Below are 17,911 nucleotides of genomic sequence, written 5' to 3'. Positions count from 1 at the left end.
CTCACTCATCTCTTTCTCTCAGATGAATAAATAAAAAAAATTTTAAAAAAGAAATGGTTAACTATATTAGAAGCTGTTTTTGAGAATAGAGTTATTTAAGACATAGCTAATATTTTTGAAATTTTAAATTGTCTTTTAACAAAAGAGAACCAAGCTGCTAATGTAAGCTAAAGAGTATATTACAGCACTATCTTACACAAAATGAAATTATAGGTATTTGACCCTTGTAAAACACAGACAGGTAAAAATATCTTTATTTCCTGCTACAAGATGAAGTTACAGATAATGTCACAGATAGAGCAGATTTTTCAAGAAGACAAACAGAACATGTTTTTTAATTTTACCCTTATGTATATACCTATACACCTATTACTGGTGATCATGGATTTAAAAGAAACTTTCAGTTAAGTCTCAAGGGATTATGGAAAAATCTGAGGTGTTCCAAGTCATAATAATTTTTGAAAAAGGGTTAGCTGTAGAAGACTGTTTGTATATCACTCGACCGAGAAGATGGTTAAAGCAAAATGTGAGCTCTATTTTTACATAGAGGTATTAAATTAGAAATCTCATCTTTTTAGCTTTGCATATTAGTATTCAATTTGTCTGTAATTTTAAAATATGTATATTACCAGCCAGGGGGATCTAGCAGAAATGTACATATTATGTGCTTACTAAAAATTAAATAAGGATAAAACATATAACAAAGTTTGATTTAAAAAATGATAATACTGTTTTCCAAGTAAGAAACCATAATCCGATTTGATTAAATAGTGGAGAGAAATTAAAAAAAAAAAAAAAAACACCTTCTGGAGGGCAGAGCTATATTAGAGGCTTTATTGTGTCTTGCATTTAGGATTCTAATTCCCAATAATACTAGCTGTCACTCTGAATGTTCATTCAGTCATCTTAAACAGCATAATTCAATTCTTTTTTGTAAAACGTTATATTAAAATATCAACATTCATATCTTTTTCGGAAGGAGCGTAGACATATATTTTAATTAGGAAAACTTTCTAGGGATTTTAGGTTTAGGGAAAAGGAACTGGATGAGATACTCAATACAACAGCCGAGAGTCAGATTTTGACAAAAACAGATTACTGAGGTGTCAGGGTACTTTTTTCTGTGAGTACAGTTCTCCTGGATGGAAGAGGAGACACAGTTTTACAGTGTTTGGGGCTCTGCATATTGCAACTGGGACTGTCTATAATAAAGAAATGTGATAAATGATGTTTTTTTTCTTCTCTTGGGGAAAGGGAGTAAATTTCTCACATTACTTATCATGAGACTAACAGCAAAGAGCAGAAGGTCTCCGATATTTTGATATATTATCTGTTTTTACTTTATCACTTGGCTTACTCTGTGTTTTACAGATAAGCACTAGTGGTTTGCAAAACTGGTAGATACAATACCTCATTTTTCTACTTAACTCCAATTTTGAATAATCTGAGTATTTTCCGAGCATGGTTTCAAGTCAGGTTCACCCTCGTGGTTAAGATTGAAGAGTATTGGGCGCCTGGGTGGCTCAGATGGTTAAGCGTCTGCCTTCGGCTCAGGTCATGATCCCAGGGTCCTGGGATCGAGTCCCGCATCGGGCTCCCTGCTCCTTGGGAGCCTGCTTCTCCCTCTGCCTCTCTCACTCTGTCTCTCATGAATAAAAAAAAAAAAAAAAAAAAAAAAAAAAAGATTGAAGAGTATTGTCCATATTTGTGTGAGTGTTGAAAACAATTTTAAAGTAGAAATGAGTTTCTGAGCTCATGTCATGAAAACATGAGCATATTAATTAATGATACTGTACAAATCTTTGTATTCTGCGTTTTTCTTATCTTTAGTCGCAATGTCGTATTTGAGACTACTTTTGCCCTTGAAATTCTATTACTTGGGAGCAATGGTATGGGATTTTAAAATCTCTTTGCTGTTACACATGAGGACAATGATTTTGAGACACTTTTTGAGGACAGGTGATACAATCACTAAAGTCCATCTTGTGCCATGCCTCGTTGCTCTATGTTGTGATTCTAGAAGCAAGAGGTTTTGTGTGCTTTGCTCGGAGGCCTACCATGCTTTGGTTGTGGCTGCTGGTTCTCATTCCCAAACTGAAACCAGAGTAGATATTTACTTCTGAGGTTTTAAGTTAAAAGGTTGTGCTTAAGGAAGCATATCCTAACCTCAATCCTGATTATTTGATAGGGAAATACAGCTTCTCTGTGAGTTTTAAACAACCTGACATGGAACTAGTCTGAAGGTCAACATTTTTTAGGACTCACAGATGAAATATATGGATTCATGTCTCTAAAACCACATAATCTAATCATAACCTATAGTTGGTAATGTTAATTAATCACCAATATGTGTCCAGTGGATGGGTTTGTTGCAAACGATCCTGTAATGGCCTCTGAGAATTCCCTGTTGTGACCCAATCTAGTTAAGATTAGAGCTTCAGGAGAGTAAGCCGGCCCTTCTCTTTCTTATACTGCTCGATTGATGTGATAAGGTCATTTTAGTGCATTGACCCTTCCGATTCTTCCTATTTATTTTACCCATCTGGGTAGTAGCTTCCTTTCACTGTTTGGAAGTCGAACTTTCTGGATTGTACACTTAATTCTGTTAAATGAGAAACCACATTCTTTGTTTCAGTATGTTTTTCAAGTGATGTAAAAATGCCTCAAGTATTTGCTGCAGAGCCTTTTTCAAGAACGCTTATCTCATGACCTGTAACAAAAAGAGGCAGAGGCAATTAACCTCCCTCTTTTTCTGTTGTTAATAGTCAGCTGAAAGTACAGAAGAAAATAATTTCAAATGATAGTCGCCCAAGATTTGTGCATTATCAAAGATAATTGGTATTTATTTTTAGAAATTTCATAGTGATTCAATAGATAATTGTTCTTTTTTTCTCATTAACATGCATAAATATTTGTCCTCACATACTTTATTCTTAAAATTTGTATTTTTACTGATTATTTCTTTTTAAATTCCCCTTTTCTCTAGTATTAACTCTGCTTTTGCTGTGTTTGGCTCTAGCTGCTGAGTTGATAAAAGTGACTATCAAAAATTAATAGAGGTTAATGTAAGGTATAAAATAGTGTCCCAATATATTTGAGATGTACTATATTTTTATTTTAGAAGCAGATTTTTTTTATAAAATGTGAACTTTAGGATTTTCATTATTTTTCTCACCTTAAAACTGGCTTCAGGAGTATTTAATTCTGCTTTGAGTTTTGCTTTGGTTGGCCTGGATTTACTTGGCAATGAAATTCTCAATGGCATTCTCAGAGATACTGAATACAGGGAGATGTACGATAACAGTATATATCTAATTGGTTATGCTCCTAATGGTTGATAATGAAATATCATTCCTTATCCATAATAATGTACTTCTCAGGGTATATATCTGTTATTTTATTTAATCGTCTCAGTCATTCTAGAGTTTAACTTGGGCAAGCATCATTCCACCTGTTTCACAGATGAGAAATTGAGAGGCAGAACACTTAAGGAGAAACATCATGGTAAAGAGTGCAGACTTTTCAGTAAGAGGTAGGCGAAATAAAAGAGTCAGGTTATTTACTTCAGTGTATCCAGATCTCATTGGTAACAGGACTAGTACTAAAACTTAGGTTTGGGATATTTTGCTTTACATTTCCACATCAAAATTCCTTTTAGTGGGGTGCCTGGGTGGCTCAGTTGGTTAAGCATCGGACTCTTGATTTTAGGTCAGGTTTGATCTCAGTCGTAAGTTCAAACCCCGTGTTGGGCTTCCTGGTGGGCTCCAGGCTTGGTGTGGAGCCTACTTACAAAAAAAATTCCATTCAATGACACATAGTAGGAAACTAACCTGGGGCCATTTGAGGGCAGGACCCTTCCCAATGATGACAGGATTCACTGGGAGGTAAAGTAGATTAAGAGGTTGGATAATAAGAGAACAAAGGAGGGGATTAAAAAAGGATTCTCATTTTCCACCCTGGAGTTGTTTAGAACTCCTGATGTAGTTGTAATAAAACCCTTGGCCTGTCTAAGCATTTTTCATCTTTCAGAGCTGAGCCAGACTCAGATGATACCAGTTATGACAGAAGCAAGGGATTCTTTTGGGACATTTATATTTCTGATATAAAGTCAGAAGCAACTCAACCACTCTTTAGGATTTATAATCAGTCTAAAGGTGCCCATTGAACAACTTCATGGTCTCAGTCTGACTTCATGAGAGATCAGTCAGATAATGAGGAATTTCTAAAAAGCCTCCACTGAATTGGTATGTCTGTAAATAGGGTCACTATGTAGCATGCCGATTATATATTCACCAAGTGTTTTACTGTCTGCTTTTAACAGTGTGAAAGGGGTCTATTTGTAAGATTTGAGGAGAAGCTCAAGCAAGGCTCAGGTGCTTCCAAATTGTTTCCCCTTTCCAGTTATTACTCTTGTAAATGCAGTTGTATTTACTGCCATTTTACATAGTACTATGTGTTAGATAATCCGAAATTTTGCAGAGAGCACACTGCTGTTAGAAAGGGATGCGGAGCAGATTTTTTGTTTTGTTTTAATGGAGAGTCCATGGGAAAAATTCCAACCACAGATGAGAAGTTAAGGAATGAAGGCAGGTTCAGGGGAGACCCAGCATCACAGATCATGAGTGGTACTGGTAAGCAGACACTAGACTATGGATGTGGGGGTGGCTCATTGTCAAAGTCAGGAATATGGTAGAGATTACAGATGCTAAAATGCTAAGGAACAACCCTTTATTTTTATTTATCAAAAAAAAAAAAAAAACCTACACTGAATTGTATATGTGGATATGGCAGTATGCACATAGATATTATAGTGAGTAACAAAGTTTTCAAGATAGCATTAACATATTATTGGAATACTAAATGTTACCTTGCCGTTTTCAATACTTTTCTTTCTTTTTTTTTTTTTTTAAAGATTCTTATCTATTTATTTGACAGACAGACACAGTGAGAGAGGGAACACAAGCAGGGGCAGTGGGAGAGGGAGGAGCAGGCCTCCTATAGAGCAGGGAGCCCGATGCGGGACTCGATCCCAGGATCCAGGCTTAACAGCTGAGCCACCCAGGTGCCCTCAATACTTAATTTTATTAATAAGAATAAATTTAGTTTCAGGTCCATCTGAAGTACCCAAAGATGAAGAACCAAGAGAAGTAATTGCATATTATAAAATTGCCCTAATTAGAATTACATATAAATATATATGTATTCTGGTATCATATGAATCATAATCTTTATAGTATGTTCACTTATTTCACTTAACATTTTAACGAGACAGTTTCTTTTCTTTTACCCACTTAATAATATGTTCCTTTTTGTAATAATCCAAGGTTTAGTTACTTTGGGAAAAATAAATTCTTACAAGTTTGTAAGGGCTTTTATTTCCCTGGAGTCATATAAAGTGACTATCAAATAATTAAGAGCCCAGGTCCCGCATCGGGCTCCCTGCTCAGCAGGGAGCCTGCTTCTCCCTCTGACCTCCCCCCTCTCATGCTCTCTCTCTATCTCATTCTCTCTCTCAAATAAATAAATAAAATCTTAAAAAAAAAAAAAAAAAAGGAGCCCAGGCCACAAATGTACAACCTTCACTAATGGAAGGAGTGTGGTTAAAAAAACAACATATTCACATTTAACTTAAGTTCCATGCAGTTAGTGGCTCTTTTTCCTCTCCTTCTGCTTTTTTCTTTTTTCTCTCTCCATTAAAATGAGAAAGTTTAACATAATTAACTTTTATAATTTAAAATGATACTTAAATTATATCTTTGGTTATACCATTTTTGGGAACACATGTAAAGTCCAGGTGTTCCATGGTGATTATAAGCAAGGGCCTGCTCTGTTAGCTTCCATGTGTCACTTGACTTCTCCGGCAAGGTTTCCTCAACTAGCATCAGCTGGATGGTAATCTCCTATGTTACGTGGATTAGAAGAGTTAATATATACACAAAGATTAGCCTAAAAATAGGCCTAGAACCTAAGTTGGCAGAATTCTTATCTGACACAGGAGGCACTCCTGTATTTATTTTCTTTCGCACCTGGTCTGGCTTTGATAACTGGTGAGATTTCCATATTTAACTCTTTTTGGTGGTAGCATTCTGATTTCAAACAAGTAACTCATATCTGAAAGAGACAAAATTCAGGATTTATCACCTTGTTCTATGTAATTAAATGTTTCAATTTTACCAGATCCTTTCGTAGAACTCAGGATTTTGATATAGGATCTAAACATCTATGTGAAAGTTCTATGGTAAAAATAAATGTTTGCTGAGGGCAGAATTCAAAAGCAAGAGTCCTGACTGATTTTGGTGGCTGTGTTCAGTGCACCAGTGAATGAAAATGCTGATATGATAACCCTCAGACGTGATCGCTTATGTAGACCTGAATGGTAAGTAGTTTCAAATTTAAATAGTAACATCGAAAGTCATACATCTTAGCTAATTTTTTGAAGAGTGTTTATGCCAAAATCATAAGAAAAATATTTTAACTTTTATAATAGGCAAATATACATGTCTTCAGACTTTTAGTATAAAGTAAAAATATCCTTGAAAAAATTGCTCAAATCTCCCTGCGTTGATTTTGTGAAATATATCAAGAGATAGGAAATTGCAGTAGGGTAAGTTTGAAGTTAGTCTGTGAATTTAGAAATACTATGTTTTTGAGTGAGGGCTTTGAAAAAAGAATTGGAGGTATTTGTTGCTGTAGATCACTTAGCATTTCTAGAGGGAGCTCACATTTGATTTTCTCTTTAGAACAACTTTAGCGAGATGGGAATATTTAATTGTTCTTCTGCCTTTCAAGGAACATAAACTGTGGCAGATTGTGGACTAAGTACAAGAGGAGCTTTCGTTGTGAATTAAGGTCAAGTTTCTTCGTAAGTGGATACCTTGTAGATGCAGTTGAATATCAATGTGAAGGGCCCTTGAGATATAAGAGTTATTCCTACTACTTCACTTCCTGATATTTTAGCAGAAAAAAATTTTGTTTTCTTTTTGAAAATAAAAGAACTTAATAGATCAGATTTTCTAAAGCATAGTCAGTGATACCTAGAAGCGGCTGTTTGCTTTCCTTTCATGTAATCATCATATATGCTTAGTCTTAGGAAATTAATCATGTACTTGTTAAACAATGCTTTTTAAATTCTCTGTCATGTGCAAGGCATCTTCAGGGCACTTAGAAGATCTTGATTAATGTATCAAAGTCCCCAACATCTTTGAGCAACAACCTTTTGTTTACACAGACAGAGTATGTTCTATTTCCAGTAAGTTAACTGGAAAATGTGACATTTAAAATTACATTCCCAAAGAAATATAAAACACTTAAAATATTGTTTGGCATTAATTTTTCTGTGGTATGGAAAATACATTATGAAATATGGGTATGGGATAGCTTTTTTTTTGTTGTTTCTGGAGGTTTTTTTGCCCCTAGCAGTTCTGAGGGGATGACTCATTTGAATAATTTATTTTGTTTTCATATTATACTCCAGTCCCTCAATTAAATATGTAAAAATATCGAGAATTATGATATTCTACTTTATATTCAAACTCAATATTGAGAGGGTGAGATAGCATTACCTCTAAATAGATTCTGATGCCTGGAAACCAACATACCTTGGTTCTTCCTTGTCAGTAACTTTTTGCTACTTAGGGAGTTAACCTCAGCTTTCTCATCAGTGAAATGGGTATAGTGATACACCTCAAAGGTTTTTTATTAGGTTAAGTTCTGGACACTGACAAGCATATAATAAGCTTTAAATAAATGAAAGCACTCTTATTATTTTTATTATCACAATGTATTTTTTTAATTCCTTCTCTACCTCCTCTTCTCTCTCCACTTTTTCCTCTACCTTGGTTCATAGTGCTGGAAGATAAGGCCATCAGAGGGGACAGCAGTCCCCTCGAATGAAAGTACCTTCTTATAATATTCATTTTGTAAAACAACAAGAATAAAATGAGTACTCTGTATATTTTCAGACGCTATTGGGAAGAACTTTTAAAAACTATATTGAGATTTTAGAATAAACTAATTACATTTTTTGAACTTCAAATAAGAGCTTTATTATATTATCTCCAGAGTTTAAAGTGTGAATTGGATTCATGTGCACACACTGTCTATTAAAATACAGACTTTAAAAACATTTTTTTTTTAGGCTTCCTCATAATTTCTTGGATGAATTTCAGAGATTTTATTCTAGTAAAACTGTAGTTTAAAAAAGGTACATTTATGAAATGAATGCATCACTAAAATGTATGAACCTAAAAATGTGAAAAAATAATTTAAGTGACATTAAATATTAATGAAAATATAAGATCTTTAAGTTCTGTTGGTCCAAAGTGTAATTACCAAGTGAAAATTTGAAGATAATCCCAGACATCTGTTTCTGATTGTCTTAGAACAAGAAAAAGTTTAGTGACTGTTAAAACCCTTTATTTCTTAAGTAGGATATAGGATAACCCCATCTCTATTTTAAAAGAATGTGAGATGTGACCTTAATTTTTCTTCTCTCTCTTCTTTCTTTTTCTCCCCTCCCCTTCATTTTCCATGTGTCCCCCCACCCCCAAATCCCAGTTGCAGACAGTTAGATTAATTATATTCCTAGGTTCATGGCCAGTTTGATCACGGCTGAGATGATCCCTGCAGCTTTCCTCTCTTCTATTCATGTGTTTATTCCCTTTTATCTCTATTTCTTTCTTTTTTTTTTATTCTGCTGCCTTATATTTGAAACCACTGACATTTTTCTTTAAGATTTGTTGATTGCACAGTATATGTATATAAACTTGTAGAAATTAGTGATAATGAAGACAAATTAGCTACCAAACCCACTGCCACAATCATCTGTCTGAATTTTTCCCCTAAGCCTCTTGTTTATCTCTATTCTAACTTTATTTTCCCTTTGCACCATAGACAACTGCTCTAATGTACTTGATTTGCATCCTTAGATTTATAATCTATCTTTGTAAATTGTGTAGTGATATTTTGAGTGGGAATGAATTTTTAATATATATAGCTGGAGTTGTGACACAGAATGCCTCTGATATTTTGATTCTTTGTCGGCTTTGGAAGGTCCTTTCATGTTACAGTGTTTACAGGGAATGTGCCGGTCCTCACTTCTGCATGGTAATCCGTAACATAACACGCTGATTGCTTCCCACTGTCAGCCAACACTAAGAGGTTCTCATTAAACACCCTTTTACATACTCTCTTAGGTGAAAGTTTCTCTGAGAGTGGGATTGCTGGTTAGGGCTTATCCTGGGCTTAGTGACTCTTGTTGATTGGAGAGTTCTGTCAGATGGCCCAACGGGATGTCTGTCCCCGGCTTACACTGTCACTAATAGTACACAGGGCCTTCTCCCACAGCCCCACCAGGACTGGCTTTACCCAGTTTTCTAAATATTGCCAATCTCAGATCTCATTGTCATAATTTGTGTTTCTCTGGGTTACTGAGGAATTTGAATATTAGTTAAAATGCTTTAACTTTTCTATTTCGTTTCCGTTTTTGTTCAAATCCTTTGCCCTTCTTCCCCCCCCACCCCCCCCTCTATTGGATTGCTTTTCTTTTTCTGGTCACTTTGTTAGTTTTGTTTCTTCGAGGTACAGTCCCTTATTTACATGGTTTGAAATATCTTCTCCTAGTGTATTAATGCATGTTTAACTTTGTCAGTATTATCCCTCAGTAATTAGAAGTCCTTAATTTTGAAATACTCAAATTCATCATTTTCTTAAAACCTTTTGAGTTATATTTGGAGGTCTTTTTAAGAAGTCTCTTTTTCTTCCATAGAGATATTCTCGTACATATTCTTGTTAGCTTTACCTTTTCACATTTAACTTTTAAAACTATCTGGAACTTACCTTTGTATATGGTAAATATGGTATAAAAAGCAAGCTTTATATTTCTCTTATGCTTAGAAAGAATTTTGAGTTTATTAATAAACAATGTGAAAATATTGGTTGAAATTACATAGAATTTCTAGATTAATTTTGGAGACTTGACATATTTCTAATGTTAAATTGTCCCACCCATGAGGCTTGGGATATTTCTCCATATTTTTCAAGTTTTGAGTTGGATACTTTCAATTAGTCAGACTAGCTAGATTTAAAAATTGATCCGATGTTAAAAAAAGTTGACTTGCTTGATGTGATCAAAAAAACCCCCATAGCGACACTGATTAATTCTATCGGATAATTATATAGATGTGAAATCATAACACTAGCCCTTTTAAAATGTACTTTTTATAGTTCACTTTAATGTGTTTTCCTCTAAAGCACATCTGTGGTAGCTAAATCTTAAGTGGTTTTTTAATTCAGTGATTTTTTTTTGTACTTTTTATCATTGAAATATGATAAATGAATAGCTTTTATGAAAAGAATTACTATTTAGTTGACTACCAGTGGCATTTTTAAATTTTAGGTCATAATTCTGTAGGGCAACTTCATATTTTTAGAAGTGATCTTTATGTTAGCATTGAGTTTTTGTAGCATGGATGCAAGAATCAATCACATTTAAATTAGAAAGTGTGGAAATAGTGACAGCAGTTTTCATACCAAAAACAAAACAAAACAAAGCAAAACAAAAAAAGTATGCAAACATTTTAGTCTAAGTTTTGGCAGCTCTTACTTTAAAAGAAAAAAAACCCAGAATATATTTTGATAAACACAGTATTGTGTTTTATAAACAGTTATAAGAAAAGAAGGGATTTTGATGCCTTACACTTAGGGATAAGGAAAACAATGATTCCGAGTGACAACTGCATGCTCATTGCTAATGTGAGATGAATTTTTGAGCTGGTAAAAGTGGCCCCTAAGTTGACCTGCCTACTTTGCTGGATGCCTGGGAATCGCAATCTGTTTGTGTTCCCCTTTAAAACACTGGAAGAGTAGACTGGTATGAAGGTAATAAAGGAGCGTGAGGAAAAAGAACAAGGTGGGGGGATATTGAAAAGGGATTGTTTTCATATTTGAATATGATAAAATGGTCTCCGTCAATGCCTTTCAGCCAAAGACATTCAGGAACACACTGATCCTAAAGAATTTGGCTTAATTACTACTTTCATTGAGGGAACATTGCATGGGGGATCCTGAGGTTGTATCCTAGGGTTTGAACTTTGGTTGGGTGATTTGGGAGAGGGTCTAAAGAAGCAGGGCTGTTCTCTAGATTGGATGCTGGAACAATTCTATGACTGGATAAAGAAGTCATTCATTTAGCAAGAGAGAGGGATGTTTGGTATTTTGTGGGTTGTGCTGTGGCCTTTTTCTTATGAAGTAGTCTCGCTTTCTCTCACTTATCATGGATTCAAAGTAACCTTGTCTCACGTTGGTATTCTGTAAGAATGTGTATGTACAATAGAAAAAAAATAGCCTGATGGTGAGTGTCTGATGAGTTCAGGACATCAAAGTCTACCCTTCTTCCCATTCCCCCCACTTTCTCCCTTCCTTCCTCTTTCATCCGTAAGTAGTAAAATTGTTTTCAACATATATTCTTAATTTGGGAATTTTCTTTTTCACTTCCCAGTCACCCAGGGCAATGACTGAATCATAAGGATGTGAGAGACTTCTAGCTGGACAAAAAACAAGAAACTTGGCATCACGTGTGCCTTTGCCTCAGATAACCTTGCCAGGGATTTTTAATTCTGAGTTGTATTCTCACTTTGAAATAACCATTTCCCTTGCTGCCTTGTCCCAGTGGAGACCACGTTCGATCCTTTGCTTTTACTTTTCCCCTTACCTGGTTTCACCAATCTTTGCAAGGCTGACTCCTTATCTTTCAGTCTTTAGACATCACATCCATTTCCCCACTTCTAAGATAATCCCTATGTAAATTCGCCTCATCCACTCCACCTTACATGGCTATTTTGTTAGCACTTCTCATTAGCACTTGTCATTATCTGAAGTTAACTCATTTATTCTGTTATGTGGTTCTTCCTTCCCCACTCCGCTTTACTTCCTGTGTCAAACCTAAGCTCTGCACGCGTGAGAACTTGTATGTACGTACAGGTCCAGGTGCCCGGCCCCTAATCAAGTTCCCAGAGCCAAATAGGTGTTTAGCAAATACTGGTATAATAATTGGATATGTATATGAACAAACAAATGAACAACCAACTCAGTAAACATATATTCTAAACACAACTCTATATCTGTTGACTATTAAAAAGAGAAACACTTGTTAGCTTATTGTTTCATTGAGATAGAAGTACCTGAGGAAAATGGCAATTTGTTTCCCTGGAAATATGCCTTAGAATTTTCAAAGCAATTCTTTGCTATTATGTTTCTTTCAGCATCTGTGTTCTAAGACTATGGGTTAGGGGCGCCTGGGTGGCTCAGTGGTTAAGTGTCTGCCTTCATCTCAGATCATGATCACAGGGGCTCCCTGCTCAGCAGGGAGGCTGCTTCTCCCTCTCCCACTCTCTCTGCTTGTGTTCCCTCTCTCTCTGTCTCTCTCTCTGTCAAATAAATAAATAAAATCTTAAAAAAAAAAAAAAAAGACTATGGCTTAGATGAGATAGTATTATAATGGTGTTTTTCCTGGGGCTTAAATTAATATTTGGAGGCATTTCTCTGGAGTGATTCCAATGTAAATAATATGCTTTTCCTACTACTTTGTATTATTGCTATTAAATTTAATATTTGATTTTGAAAATATTTGGCAGTATTTTAAAACTAAGTTTTATCTTTAACTTCAAGGATTCAGTTTTTCATGGATTTAGAATGCCAAGTCTGAGTTGTAGTGTGTGAAAGTTGGTTTTCAGTGAAAGATGAAACGTGGTCTGAAAATGTTAGGTGGACAGTGGAAAAAGTTTGGAAGCCACCAGCCTTCGATTGGAATTCCTGCTCTGATACTTTTTTTATTAATTTTTCAAGTTCTTTAATGTCTCTGAGTCTGTTTCCTCACTCACAGAGTGGACAGGGTATTTTATGTACAGGACTGTGTTTAGAGCTCTGTGAGATGATCCATTTCAGGAGTGTGGTGTGGTATGTGACGTTATTAGGTGATGAATAAATGTAAGAACAGTGCTTTCCCTCTGTTTTCCATCAGAGGAAAAAGGAGGCATATGACTTTCCAAATACAGAAAATTATTACTCTCTGTAGATAATATGAGGGCATAAAATACATTATATTTGATATTATTTCTATAAGCAGGGCCTTGACATTGTAAATTGCAAAAAGTATCAATCACAAGAATATTAATGATAATAGCAAATACTTGTTGAGTGTTTGCCACATGACAGGCACTGTCTTAACACCTTACCTATATTAACTCATTTAATCCTCATCACAAAACCCATGAAATACCAATTATTTTTCCTCTTTTACAGATGAGTAAATTAAGGCACAGTGTTAAATTAGCAGGGCACAGAGGCAACTTTGGCACTGAAAGATTATACACTTTTTTATGCATTAAAAATGGATACCCCCAAACCTCTTTCATTCCTCAGATACAGTCAGTAATTACCCAAGTAAATATATCTTGATGCACATAAGCCTTCTTCTCATCCCCATCTTCTATCTGGGAGGGACTCCAGTTTCAGCACTCGACACCCCATCTCCTTTTGGTAAGGAAGACAACAGAAGTATCCAAGTTTGAGGGTTAGGTGTACTTGAGAGCCATGCTATACAGACGTTGTTGATGGTGTATCTTTGGTCTTTTGAATGTTGAGAAATCATGATTACTTGGGGTGAAAAATAAAGGGCATACAGAAATTACAGATTTTATTTAAACATTATGTATGATGGTGCTTGGGTGACTCAGTCAAGTGTCTGACTTCAGCTCAGGTCATGATCTCGGGGTCTTGGGATCGAGCCCTGCATTGGACTCCCTGCTCAGTGGGGAGTCTGCTTCTCCTCCTGCCCCTCCCCCCCCACTTGTGCACACATATTCTCTTCTCTCTCTCTCAAATAAATAAAATCTTTAAGAAAAGCAAATATTATGTATGAAAATACTGAGACAGTGATTTTCCTACAAATAGATTTATTAGCAGGGGAGGTATAAAAGAACATTATATCTAAATAAACCATGTATATTTAACCATTTTAAGAAATACAAGGTTTTACCAATATGTTCTGATGATTATTAAGCCTCTTTATTGCTTTGATCTTAGTTATCTTGCTTTTTCTCCTGTTCTTCCATGTCATTTATCAGTTTTATCATGTTTGAATGAAATCTTTGCTTATTTTTAGATGATTTCTTACAGTTTCTGGTTCAGTAAGTATACAATAATTTCAGGTCACGAAGACCCCTACTGAAATTGGAAAGAGCATGAAGTCTTTGTAGATGATCTTAAGATAACATTGTTCTTGGCCTTGTGATGAACTGCATATGTATATCAGCTTTGAGACATAATAATTACTTCAGTTTTTTTAAGACTTTGTATTTAATCTCCTGGTTTGATGAAATGTTGGAGTATAAAGGAAATAAATTTTCCTTCTTAAAAATGTTTTATGAAGGTTTTCTCTCCCTGTGGTACTTCCTGATGGCCTGATATTATGTCATATATAATTGGATTGACTCTCAGCCTGAATACCTCTTTCTCTTCTTGGCAGCATGGGGTAACCTTGGAAATGTTCTGAAGAGTCAGAGCAAAATTTCTGAAGCTGAAAGCGCCTATAGGAATGCTTTGTACTACCGTAGCAACATGGCTGACATGCTTTATAATTTGTGAGTATGCATTACTTTCTCTGGTTTGGTTCATCTTTGAAACCTGTGGTGAGAGAAGGTTGATTTAACTGCTGGAAATGGAAATGATGATAGCTGTTTTTCTGAGACAGTCTTTCCGTTAATCATACCCATGAGACTAGTAGGTGGATAGTTATTTGTGATTTCTTTGTTTTCGGCTTCTGCATCAATATCCATGTGTATTGATGGACTATGGTTGAATTTTTTTGATGTACTATGCCATATAACATAAAAATTGGTTAAATGCTTGTAGTTTTTTGTTTGTTAGTTTTGTTTTTGTTTCTAAGTTCCATTAATAGTTGGGATCAGGTGTGCCTGGGTGGCTCAGCCAGTTGAGTGTCTGCCTTTGGCTCAGGTCCTGATTCTGGGTCCTGGGATCCAGCCAAGCATCAGGTTCCCTGCTCAGTGGGGAGCCTGCTTTTTCCCTCTGCCTACCGCTCCCCCTGCTTGTGCACTCTCTCTCTCCTCTCCTCTCCTCCAAAGCTACTGGTAATTAAGTTAGGATATTGGGATAATTTAGAGTATTTGTGTATGTCAGGTTAGAAGAATCCCTAGGGGAAAAATTTGCTGTTCTTTGGCTGGAAAGCCCTAGGGGGTACAGTAAGATATTAATGGAAACATGCAAAACCCAAATCTCTTCTTTGTCTCTTATATTTATGACACTTTTTTTGTTTGCAAGTAACAGAAACTTGGTCTAACTTTGCTTAAACACAAAAGAGAATTTATTAACTCCTGTAATTGAAAATTCCTGGGGTTGACGGAATGTAGGCACAATTAGAGCCAGGTGTTTTATATTTCAGAAATTTGTTTATATTTTGTGTCTATGATTTCCTTTGGGTTCACTCCATTCTCTGTGGGACTCTGTCTATATCAATTGGAAAGACGACTCGTACACATTTATAATATCCTGACCCTTTTCAATCTCAGAAGGAGTTGCATTGGTGTCTCTATTAATCCTGGGAAAGGTCTCTGAATGACCCTTTTGGGGTCATGTATTATCTCTTGAGTGAACCATGGGGCAGACTGGCAGGGCCGGCAGTAAGACACCTCCTTTGGCAGGGCTTCCAGAGTTTTGACTGATTTGGGGGAGGATCAAGTTCCTGTAGGAAGGGACCAGGCATAATATGTCTACGGCTTATGTTTAATGAATATGATGTTATATTGATTGTATCAAACTGTTTTGGCAACATAATTTTTAATATGTGTTTATGTTCTGGTTGCATCTAAATCTTTGGTAGGCTAAATCTAAGAGAATAGATAGGAAAAAAATTGAAAAATGAATGAAAATAATCAAAATCTAGATTTTTAAGAGCAGGCAGACAGGATGAGCTCACTTTAACTTCCTGTGCATTTACCTTGTATTGAAACTCTTAGACTTTAACACCAGGATCTCAATCTCCTGGGCTATGGTCTAAATTAGATCAGCATGAGTTTTGTGTTGATTTGCATAGTGTTTAATTTTCTCTTTTTTACCAGGAATGCTTTCAGCGGGGGGAACACCTCCAGTTTGTACAATCCCTGGTTCTTGCGTTCTGCTGTTTCATGCTTCACCATGTATATTACCATTTTCCCGGAAATAATTTTTTTCCATCTTTTTTTTTTTTTTTTTTTGCTTGAATGAGTATATATGCATACTCCCACTAAGGCTTTCCCCATGTCTGCTTCAACTAAATAATGTGTTGCTACTTTACTACTGGTTAATGGTATTTTTATTTCATGAAAAAAGAACCTTATTAGTTTGATAAATTTGCACAATTTTTTTTTTTTTTTGGATCTGAAAGTAACATTGTCAAAGGGACCCCTTGTCTTTTCTTGCAATATGGGATGGTAGTTTTCTTCTGGTGTCCATTCTCCACAGTTTTTCAGAGGAGAAAGTAAACTGAACAACCCACACTTCTTCACTAAGCTTATTTTTCTCTTTCTTACCTATAGCCAATGGTTTAAGGTTACCTACCTCCTGGTGCTATCTGGCATGCGTTGAAAGAAAAAGGAAATGTATCTATCTAGGCTTACTTTTTGCTGAGAAGAGAAATTTATTCAATTAGACAAATACACTTTACATGTAATTTAAAACCTGTATCTTGTAACTTCCTCTGTGATCGTATATTTGAACTGTTAATGGCATGGACAGACCTCCCCAAACCCAAATGAAAACTCCTTGCTGGAGAAGTTATTAACAAGATATTGATTAACAAGTTATTAAGCTTGTTATTAACAAGATAATTTTTTTTTTCTTATTTATAAGTGATATGTGGCATAAATGCCATATATAGTTCCAAAATGTTTTTACTAACATGGTAGGTTTTTTAAACTACACTTAGCTCAAATGGAGAGGTTTAAATCCCATAAGAAATATTGCCATTGTTTTTAAAGTATTGGATTATAAAACCCATGTGGTTGATAGAACTCTGATATTAAATAATTATATTTCAAAATAGGTGAATTCTTCATTGATTTTAATCAATTATTAATAAAATGCACCAAGATAGATATTTTACTACCCATAATATTATAAATGTGTCTGGTATCCTATGTCACTAGGAGCAAGCTTTTGTTTTTGGTTTTGTTTTTTCTGTTTATTTACATAGTTAGGAAAGAAGCCAAGTTTTCTCATGGACCATTTAGAGACTATCTGACAAAAAGTTTTTCTTTCTTCTGCTATTTTCATTACATAATTTTCTCTGATTTACAGAAATTGCTCCTTGTCCTGTTTCAATCCTGAAAGAAAGAGGAATGTGCTTTGTTCAGTTTTACCAGTAGGCTTAACCTGGTATTACTCCTTTGTGGTTAGTAGCAGATATTAATCACATTTCATATCATCAGTGACTCTTAAAGATGTTTATGACCAAAGCCTGAAACTAATGAACCCATTACATTAGCTGGCATGAAATACCCATATTTATTAGTGAATTTTAGAATTTTGGGAATCATAAGCTCCTGTTAGGTCCTGTACTTAACTTTTAATCAATAACCTAGATTTTTTTTTTTTTTAACACATTCAGTGTTCCTAAATCTGCTTGCTTTGTAAACTACTGAAAAAATTTCATGTTGTTAGGAATTTATATTAGGAAAATAATCTGTAGATAGACATACATTATTATGTAACTTCAAAACCACGATTAGTAAAGTGAGGTCCATCACTACTGGCCGGACACAGGATGATTCTAAGAGGTCAGAGATAATCTTTAAGTTAATTCCTATGATTTTATTTTTCTGCTTATATTTTAAAAATAGAACTGGGGTATCTAAATGTT

At 35.2% G+C, this 17,911-nt stretch overlaps 1 protein-coding gene and 1 non-coding gene across 2 annotated transcripts in view; both read left to right on the top strand.

Moving 5' to 3' along the window:
- Positions 1–17,911, top strand: part of TMTC2 (transmembrane O-mannosyltransferase targeting cadherins 2) — a 392,764-nt gene that overhangs the window by 196,091 nt on the left and 178,762 nt on the right. The window contains exon 4 of the mRNA XM_035002054.1: positions 14,525–14,639. Coding sequence (XP_034857945.1) covers positions 14,525–14,639 — 115 coding nt within the window. The remainder of the gene's footprint in view (positions 1–14,524; positions 14,640–17,911) is intronic.
- On the top strand, positions 10,688–10,837 carry LOC118009041. Its single transcript, XR_004678788.1, has one exon. It is a non-coding gene; the product is annotated as a U12 minor spliceosomal RNA (small nuclear RNA).

Source organism: Mirounga leonina, unplaced genomic scaffold, assembly GCF_011800145.1.
Source record: "Mirounga leonina isolate KUSES-001 unplaced genomic scaffold, KU_Mleo_1.0 Mir_126, whole genome shotgun sequence".
NCBI classification, from domain to species: domain Eukaryota; kingdom Metazoa; phylum Chordata; class Mammalia; order Carnivora; family Phocidae; genus Mirounga; species Mirounga leonina.
The sequence above is the reverse complement of the archived record's forward strand: the minus strand, read 5'-3'. Positions and strand labels throughout refer to the sequence as shown.